Source organism: Musa acuminata, chromosome BXJ2-7 (assembly GCF_036884655.1).
Source record: "Musa acuminata AAA Group cultivar baxijiao chromosome BXJ2-7, Cavendish_Baxijiao_AAA, whole genome shotgun sequence".
Lineage (NCBI taxonomy): Eukaryota > Viridiplantae > Streptophyta > Magnoliopsida > Zingiberales > Musaceae > Musa > Musa acuminata.
The window spans coordinates 4568672-4578577 of NC_088344.1; the positions used below are offsets into that span (position 1 = coordinate 4568672).

At 40.1% G+C, this 9906-nt stretch overlaps 2 protein-coding genes across 2 annotated transcripts; one reads left to right on the top strand and one right to left on the bottom strand.

Annotated features, from left to right (window-relative positions):
• Positions 1 to 1897: 1897 nt before the first annotated feature.
• On the top strand, positions 1898 to 4110 carry LOC103990502 (NAC domain-containing protein 43-like). Its single transcript, XM_009409670.3, has 3 exons — positions 1898 to 2336; positions 2423 to 2703; positions 2781 to 4110. Exons 1-3 carry the CDS (start codon positions 2171 to 2173, stop codon positions 3387 to 3389), a joined length of 1056 nt encoding a protein of 351 aa, XP_009407945.2. The 5' UTR covers positions 1898 to 2170; the 3' UTR covers positions 3390 to 4110.
• Positions 4111 to 6399: 2289 nt separating this feature from the next.
• Positions 6400 to 9467, bottom strand: LOC103990501 (protein LEAD-SENSITIVE 1). Its single transcript, XM_009409669.3, has 2 exons — positions 9259 to 9467; positions 6400 to 7327 (listed from the first exon to the last, which is right to left on the bottom strand). The coding sequence occupies exons 1-2, from the start codon at positions 9350 to 9352 to the stop codon at positions 6657 to 6659; spliced, it is 765 nt and encodes a 254-aa protein (XP_009407944.3). The 5' UTR covers positions 9353 to 9467; the 3' UTR covers positions 6400 to 6656.
• Between the last annotated feature and the right edge of the window lie 439 nt (positions 9468 to 9906).

Below are 9906 nucleotides of genomic sequence, written 5' to 3' on the forward strand. Positions count from 1 at the left end.
TCTAATTCTCCTTATAAATTGATATCCCTATTGCTTTTAGATTTATTTGATATCCCTATAGCTTTTAGATTTAACAATGATGCATCTACTGATCAAATAAAGACATTCTAATACCATCAAAAAGATATATATCATAGAAAAAGCTTAGTTCCGTCTAGTTTTGTCTTGTAAATTATAGAAAAAGAAAAGAAGACAAAGTCTAGTTTTGTCATGTGAATGATAGAAAAAGAAAAGAAGACAAAGTCTAATTCTCCGCATATCCGTAGCTTTTGAATAACGATGCATCTATTGATCAAATAAAAACATTCTGAATACCATCAAAAAGATATATATATATATATATCATATATGTGATCTTGATTTTATTTTATAGTATTAAAATTTTTCGCATGACAGTAGCATATTATGATTTTTATACTTACAATTAGGTGAAATATCAAAATCATAAATTTATTTTTCACAAGAAAGAACAAATAGAATCATGACATTGATTTATCTTTGTTGATATAGAATGTGGGCCATCAACTCACCATCTTCACTAAATACAAATGTGTTTTTGCACCATCATAATTATCTTCACTACCTTTCAGCTGTGCAAAAGAAATTATTTCATACATTTTGCTCATAATAGTTTCTTCTCTACTTTTCTATGCATTCAGGAAAGAAATTGGCACTTACCTTGTGATTCAATTAGGTTAAAATTGTCCGGATTTAGGATTAATTTTTGCTAATATTAAAGCCTATTGCAAGCCTAGTATCAATAGTTAATTGAGTTAAGTAGTTCTGGAAAAACTATATAAAAGTCTATCTGATATTTAAATTAATAACTCGGAATAACGGTGATATAGCACTCAAACAGTAGCCCTAAGTGAGTCGATGTATCTAAACATTTTATAAGAATTTTAATAATCATTAAGATTAATTATGAAACTAATTTACCATAAAATTTTCATAAGATTGTCCAACTTTACTTATCAAACTTAAAAATAAAATCATATATATATATATATATATATATATATATATATATATATATATTTGGAGCCCAGCAGGACATCTAAATAAACATCACGTGTCAAATCTCTCTTATCAAACTTAAAATAAAATCATTTTTTTGGGAGGAATTTAAGATACAAAGTAAACTTAAAATAAAATCATATTTTTTTTGGGGGAGGAATTTAAGATACTAAAAGTAGCATTTAAAAGGACCAACGAGAAGCTACCTACCTAATATCGGTTAAGTTGTCGACGGCTGCTGATTAATCATGAAATCCTAAATTAAACTAGTTGATTAGGACAGGATACAGTTATTTATGTTACAAATGAAGCACGACCACCCTTTAAGATCGTGACACGTGTTTGCACGGTCGTTAGACGAAGTGGAAACAGTGGTTGCACTGTCGACTGCTTCATGATTGACTTCCAGAAAGAGTGAGAATTATTGACACCCACAGACAGATTAGCCAATCGTTTGTGATAAGGTGTCAGCTAAATTAGTGAGGTATTTATCTTTAATTTAATCTTTATTATTTATTTTTATAATAATAAATTAAATTAAAAGAAAATAAGTGCTCGAAATAAAATCATTATTAACTCAAATTAAGAGTGGGATCGAAACACTGCTTCTTCCTTCCTTTTGCTAAGGTGACGGGACGCATCGAAAGGGGCGATGCTTTGTTGCGCAAGCGACTTGGTTCATTCGACCCTTGTCACTCATGCCTACGTGACGGTGGCGGCACCAAAATTAAAGCCAGTGGAAATGCGTTTGAGCTTTGCCATGGGTGGTGGGACACCTGAAAACGCCGCCTCTACTACCACACATTACCTCCCCCCCCCCTTCCTTTCCTTGTTCTCTTCTTGCCGACGTCGTCGCCGTCGTCGGCGTTCTTGCGCAGTAGTTACGTATTCGTTGTTTCCCCTGTTCTTTTTCTCGAGTCTTTTTGAAGGTCAGCTGTCATGGTTATGCATGCTGTCCTCTCTCTCTCTCTCTCTCCACATTTCTGCCATGGGGTGGGTGGCTTTCCTCTAGTCCAGCATAACTAACCCCACTAGCCACAAGAAGGCCGATCGAGATCATTGGTCCTCGCCGCAGAGCAGAGCGGTGGGACTCGATAGATAGATAAATAAGAACGTTTGCCTTCTTCTTCTTCTCCACCACTCGGCTGTGAGCATGTCGGTGAATGGGCGGCCCCGTGTGCCTCCGGGCTTCCGCTTTCATCCCACCGAGGAAGAGCTGCTCTGCTACTACCTGAGGAAGAAGGTGACGTCGGAGGAGATCGAACTGGACGTCATCCGCGACGTTGATCTCAACAAGCTGGAGCCGTGGGACATACAAGGTGCTTCTGCTTTCCATTGATTCATTCATGCATGGGAGTGATGTGGGTACGTAACCGTGAACTCATCGTGTCCATTGGATGCACAGAGAAGTGCGGGGTTAATGGCGCAGCTCAGCAGAGCGAGTGGTACTTCTTCAGCCACAAGGACCGCAAGTACCCGACTGGCACGCGCACCAACCGAGCCACGGCGGCCGGATTCTGGAAGGCCACCGGCCGTGACAAGGTGATCTACTCCAACGCCCGACGAATCGGCATGAGGAAGACGCTGGTGTTCTACAAAGGTCGCGCTCCACGCGGCCAGAAGTCGGATTGGATCATGCACGAGTATAGGCTGGATGACCATTCCCACCTCATCCCCCGATCCGACGTAAGAAGCCCCATACCATGTTGCTGCTTTCTCGATTCATCCGCCCTATGTTGGACTAATTGCGTCTGGCGATATAGATGTGTGCTGCCGTGTCGGTGGGAGAAGCGACGAACCAAGAAGATGGGTGGGTGGTCTGCCGAGTGTTCAAGAAGAAGAAGAACTACCACCACCGCAAGGCCATCGACGACTCTAAGAGTTCTGTCAAGACCCAGTTGCTGCGCCCCGGCGGCGGCGACGACGCATTGGATCAGATCCTTCAATACATGAGCAGATCATACACGCGAGAAAGCCAAGGGACGAGCGACAACGCCGCCGACAGGGCTAGCAATCTTAGGCCGATCGAGACCGTCTTCGGGTGTGGCCTGCAAGAGATGTTCATGAAGCTTCCGCCTCTCGACAGCCCGACGACCCTCGGATCACCCCCAAGGAACCTCCCTCCTGACCGCTCCTACGACGACCACGCAAGCTACAGGTCGCCGGCTGCGATCCATGCAGGCGTCAGCGACTGGGCTGCCTTCGACCAGCTGCTCGCCTCCCAGCTCGGCGGCCCTCGCCACCCATCTCCCTCGTCCGCAACACCGCACGCTGATGATTACCGACACGGCGGGGACGGCGACCTCTGGAGCCTGACGGCGGCGGCGGCGGCGTCACCGCTGTTTGACCGCACCAGCCCCGTCTCTCTATAGAGATAACGCAAGCTAGCAAAGAGTAGCGTCGTGACCGATCTCTCGCGAAGAAGTACATATGATGATCAGTGATACATCGGTAGGACAATATGGTGTGACTGTGATGTACGTGCGGCTCCCTTTTCATGTCTGCAATAAAACTCGGTCTCTCGTTTGCCGTGATGATATATGGAGACATCGTTATCTCTGCCGTCGCGAAAGCAGGGAAAGGTGGGATGGAAAGGGGAACGGAAGGAGAGAGAAAGAAGAGGATGGCGGGCGTTGGGTGGTCATGCAAACGCGATGCACCGAGAAAGCCAACCATCGCAAAGTGGCTTTCCCTGTTGGAGTACGTACGTGAAGGAAATACATATGCTGAAACCAACTGTTCTTCTTCCTAAACATCTCCTTTCCTTCCTCGCCTGCAAGCAAGCTTACGAGAGAAATCCGGAGCATCTTGTGGCACAAAGCTGACACTAAAAGGAAAGCTCTACAGGTCCATCTATCATCAAGCACACAAAGCTCCCTATCTGCTTCCCGATCCATTGCTCTCGGGGTAGGTGAGCTGGGCCAGCAGCAGCCGAAGGGTTGGAGGAGAGGACAGAGAAGTCCCTGTTAACCGAGCTTCTCAGAGGAGACTGACATGATCCACTTACCTCGCATGCCGTTCCTTTTTGACTATTAGGCCATGGGAATGTGACCTCCCAAGGATTTGCTGCTCCTCGAATGAGCATTCCATTCATCATTCGGCTCCTTTTCCCACTCTTTTTGGGTGGTAAATCTGCTCGCCATTCTGCGGGGAATAATATCTCATGATTCCATATTGGAGCAACGAGTAACCTACTGATGTCACCCTCATTATTTCATATCTGACGTTTAGAGTGTGGATGATCGGTAAGTTCATTGTGTTCATCATCCTTTGGTCATTCACATCATGCTTTATGTTCTTCATCTGTATGTTTACTCGTGGTGTTTCTGATCAATTTTAATTTCCATGATTTTTTGCGCCATCGTATAAGTTTGCCTCCATCCTTTTATTTTCCTTGTTGATCAGTATGATCATTTTATTTTGGGTGATTTCCGAGAAAAAAGTGTTTTTTTTCGAAAAGTATCTCATTTTTCAATTTTGTTAATAATATTATTTTTGATATCAAAAGCACCATCGACAATTTATTTCTTTTTTCTTTTTTTTTTCTTATGGATCGATTACAGTATTTTTATATTATGTTATAATATTTTTAATAATATAAAAAATACTATAATGTAGTGTTTTTGTACATTATCTTCCTAATATTGCTAAAAATATTATAATATATCTTTAAAATACTATAACATAGTACAAAAATACTATAATACAATGTCAAAATATTATGATCGGACCAGTTTACCCTATGGGCCGATCAATATGAAAAGAAAGGAAAATAAAGAAAAAAGGATAAATGATTGATTGCTAAAACAAGTGTATTTCAAGTATTAAAAAAAGAAAAATGACATTAGAAAATTATGAAAATAGAAAACACTTATGGGGAAAAGTCCAAAAAAAAGGGGTCTTTGTATGAGATTTTGCCTTTTTTTTATTTTTAAGCTTGCAATTGATAACCCTATTATACTAATGATAAAATTTTATAAAAATAATAAAAATATAATTTAATTATTTATAGTCCATCAATTGCCAATCATATCATTATTCTTACAATATCTTATTTCATCTATCAGAATCTTACTTGATATTGCTCTTCATTCTTCGATCGTTATGTATTGCTTGTCATCTGTTGCTCGTAGCTTGTGATTATGTGGAGGAAGACAATATTTACGTCGCTGGTGATTCGAAGAAGAAAAAAATGATAAAAATATTTAAAAAATTATAAATAATAAGAAATAGATTGTGAATATATCTCCTTTATTTTTGTTATTGGTAGATTTGATTGATTGTGTTCTGCTGCTCTCTAGGAGAGATGAAAAGACGTGGGGGAGTCGTCGTGATGAGGTTTGGTTGGCTGTTGTCCCAGTGAAATATCTACCTACGGCTTTTGACCATCACCCCTCTCTCTCTCTCCCTCTCTCTGTGGAACATTAGCCAACAGCTTGATGATTGCCGACCCACCCTTCTTGCTTCGTCTCAAATGAATCGATGGGGGCCGTGCATGAAAGACGACTTCCGTTGGCTTGTTCCTGTCGGCCACTCTCGGCCTCAAGTGCATCCATCACAAGCTCTCCTGCGTCTGCCATGCCATGGCCATCGAGACCGAGCTCAACATCTCGAGGGAGGTCATCTTTTTCCGGGAACAGTACTCGGAGGCATGACTGCTTTGTCCTACGCAAATACCCAGCGGTGGGCGTATCGCACAGATCAGGAAGCAGGAGCCCGTGCAACATCCATTTATCCACCCCGATGACCTGATTCCTCGTCCCTGCCAACGCCAGAAAAAGATACCTAAAAGAAAGTGATGGCGGAGTCCACTGATACGGTGATATGATCAGCATATTTATATCTTTAATATTGGAAAAGACAGCATCGTTGGCACCATAATATAATGATCTGTAGTTTTAGCTTTATTGTTGAACATAATTATATATATATATATATATATATATATAATAATAATAATAATAATAATAATGGTTGAACATAATTCAAGATTTAGTGTATTTACATTCATTCGATCTACTTCTACCAAATAACATAATAGTCATCTGTTCAAGTCATTAAAGAAACCTTCAGTTAGTATCAATTAACTAAGATTTTTTTTTATTTTTTATATAAAATTTTGGGTTTTTAAATTAAAAAAAATCTATCTGATATTTTAGATTTTTTTATGTGCAGCTAACATTCTCCAACTTCGAGTGTTATGTCACAAAATTTTGATTCTATTCTTTATTTTAGAAAAAAAAGAATCTTTATAATGCTTCATTTTCTATTATTTAAAGCTTCGACCAAATGAAATAGTTACAGGTTGATATGGCAGATAGTGTTAGGGTTATATATAAACATGTGATGTCTACATTGTAGCTGAACATCAACAAAGCAGCATCTTTTCAAGCAACAAATTTCATTATGAGCTCTTCCTGATGATAGAGCAAACCTTTTTACATTACATTCTTATGCATAACTTCACAGTGGATGCAGTTATCATATCTTGAACATACAATTTCCAATGTTTTTCTGAGTAATTCAAGCATCAGCAGCACCTTCGATCACAGATGATACCAGTCCGAACAACACACATTGCATAAGTTCAAATAAACAGGAATAGAAGAAGGTTTTTTGGACAGGATGACCATTTTAGTCTAGCCGGCAGGTACGGTGGCAGTGACTGCTTCAGGCTCACCTCTGCCCAATTGTGCAACCAGGGATTCCACGGGGATCTTATTGACATCCCGCCTGATTCCAATATCGGAAACAATACGACCGATGCAATACATGCTACCGGCTACCGCTATCAACCCACCAGGGCTTGTTGTCAGGAAGCGAAGAGGGGAGGAAGCAACAGCAGTTAGTGCGGCGGTCAGGGACGATATCTGTCCGCTGCGTCCAACGCTGAATGTAGTTTCCACAAGCAAACCTGTTTTGGAATAGATAGCAAAGTCCTCGCAGTTGTTCTTAAATATGCTGTACATGCCAAACCCATTATTATCAAGGAGATATCTTGCTCGATGGAGGACAACATCAGAGGGATCCGAAGCTGCAAGCGTGCAGGTTCCACCTCGAGCTTTAGAGATGAAAAAGGCTGGGGTGACCGAGTAGCGGAATTCATAGAGATTGCCTCCAGAAAGAAAGCAATCAAGGCAGGAAATGATTACTCCATGCAGCCTGCTCTGATCACCACACCTTTCACATACGGTTCCTGTATTCGATGGAGAGGAGCTGAAGATAAATTGGTCTAATATTGTTCCTGTTCCAACTTCTTGGCCTGCTGCCCTTGTGAAGTGAATGACCATGCTGTCTCCCGCATATATCCCTAGGAGAGGACGATGAAAAAAATCACTGATGACCAAATGTTATCATTGCACTTACAAGAGGGCAATGAAATATATAATCCGCTCTGGCAGTCATGTGCTCACATGCATGCAACTCAACATATACATGGAAGTTAAGCATGTCATTCAGAAACCAAAAACACTAAATCTTCTTAAGAAGTCAAATAAAAAAATATTTCTAGACATAGAGAGAGAGAGAGGTTATTTAGGTGAAGCTTTTATTAGCTAAATATCAGAGGCTTGAGCAAGTAGAAAGACAGGATGAAACTTGTAGCAAGAAATCATCTTTCATAGAAACAGCAAAGCTACAGAAGGATCCTCATGAATCATTGGGTACATAATGTCAAATACTAGAGCTTTTCACCTTCCAAGTGAATTATGTAGGCCATGCAAATGCAACCAATTATAGTAAATTATGTTCATAAGAAAATGTCAAAAACGGAGCTTATATGAGAATAAATCCTCTGAAAACCAACCATAGGGTTCACCTGTATCACTTGTGCTTAGCTTTAAGGTGTCCAAAACACATACTAGTATGAGCGACTACTGTTGTAATACAAGATAGGGAATAATCGAGCACACATAACTAGAAACCAAATCACAGAATCTATCTCAAGCAGTAAATGAGAATATACTGAATATAATTTGAAGATAATGAGACATCAAATGATAAACATAGTCTGACTATTTATCTGTCCCCTTTTTTCTCTTGATTTCAGCAGGTTATTGGGTATACTCATATAGGAAAATGGAAATCCAAATTAATGAGCGTCACAACTAAAAATAAATATGTAGCCTAGGAGAAGCACAGGGGTAGAAATGATAAATATTGCATAGGAATGAGTTCATCAACTTCAATGGGAAGTGCATATCTGATAACAACGATTACCATGTTACTATAGAACATTACACCTAGAGAAAGATAAATAACAACTCCAGTAGACCGTTCCAACTTCCAAAGTAGCAAGATTTAGTCATCTTGATGTCAATTATATATGCCAATCATGGATACATAGAAAGGGCTCGTGATGAGTAATGGGGCAAATGGGAGTGTGGTGAGTAATTTTTATTAGAGTTCAGAAGGCCTTCGATCGGGCCATACTCCAGTAGATGCCTCTGAGGGTGGCTATGCAAGAATATGATACAAAAATCACAAAGGCAAGATTTTCAAGCATGATTTCATCAATTGTCACTGAGAAAACAACATTCTTCAGAGCCTCAAGTAGAGAAATAGTATGCTGATGACACTACCATCTGGGAAGAAAGCAGTCGACAGGGAAATATACATCAACATCACTGGACCTCTTAATCAAAAAGACCCAATTTTGGCACCACGAGATGCAAACACCTTTCTCTTATTGGGTTAGAATTTGCACTCAGTTACATCTAATCTGGATTCTCTTCTACAAGTTTAGGGTACTTGTGACCAGCTTCTCTAAACTTCCGGCCAAAAGGCTATGATACATGCAATTCGGCACCGATAAGGTTTCTGTGGCACTAAATGCTGCAGCCTCAAATTCTTAAGTCTACGAATTTAGATGTTTCTGTCCTACCCCGTCGCCAATGCCCATATCTGCTTATTACAAATGACCTACATGTTTGCTTCCTTTTTAACAAGGAGGAGGTTATCAGGGTTGATTTGCTCCACAGTTAGTAAAGAAAACGTCTTCGCATCGCATCAGCGCGTAATGTTTTGACAGCTTCGGGGCTTTTTTAGCATCTAAATGAATTTACCTATCTACGTCAAGAGATTGAGAGAGCAACCAGGAATAACAACAACAACAACAACAACAACAGTAAGAATAACATAAGCGATTACATGATCGACCTCCGATGGACAATGCTAAAAGGGGGGAAGTGACGAGACAAATTGTTGAAGAAGAGGAGGAGGAGGAGGAGGAGGAAGACGCACCGTGATGAGCGTAGATGTAAGCGGATCGCCAGGAATAGATGTGATCCCCGGGCTTCAGCTGCTCCCTTTCGATCTTGTTGGACAAAACCCCCATCTCTCCCTCTCTCGCCGCCGATGTTAGGTTAGAGAAGGAGGAGGAGAGGGATCGCCAAGGGAGGAACGAGGAGGATAACGGCGCTTGCTTTCTGTCTTCCTTTCCGTCCTATCGCATCCCTCTCTGCCCGCTCGACAAAGCGTGCCAACCGTGTGGGGGACGCGGTTGGATCAGCGTTTCGCCACTATTACATCTCAACCGTTGGACTGGAATTGGAGAAATCAAATTTTACCATGGTTTGGATAGGATCCATAACCAAGCCGCGTTAAAGAGATCACCAAAAAAAATTGCAATGTTTATCAATTTTTTAGTGTTATATATATATATATATATATATATATATATATATATATATATATATATATTCCCTTTTTAAAATTTTTTCTTTAATAAAATCCCTAATTTTAAAAATATAAGAAGTATTCTCAACCATTTTTTTATTTTTTCTCTATTTTCTTACAATTTTCAAGCCCATTACATTAACCAAGCTACTGTATTCAAATATATTAATAAAATAGATAATATTAATATACATTTTATATTAATAAAACAAA

Coding starts and splice junctions, on each gene's coding strand:
- LOC103990502 (XM_009409670.3), top strand. CDS start 2,171: ATGTCGGTGAATGGGCGGCCCCGTGTGCCTCCGGGCTTCCGCTTTCAT. Junction 2,337..2,422: donor GGAGCCGTGGGACATACAAG/GTGCTTCTGCTT, acceptor TTGGATGCACAG/AGAAGTGCGGGGTTAATGGC. Junction 2,704..2,780: donor ACCTCATCCCCCGATCCGAC/GTAAGAAGCCCC, acceptor CTGGCGATATAG/ATGTGTGCTGCCGTGTCGGT.
- LOC103990501 (XM_009409669.3), bottom strand. CDS start 9,352: ATGGGGGTTTTGTCCAACAAGATCGAAAGGGAGCAGCTGAAGCCCGGG. Junction 7,328..9,258: donor TTACATCTACGCTCATCACG/GTGCGTCTTCCT, acceptor GTCCTCTCCTAG/GGATATATGCGGGAGACAGC.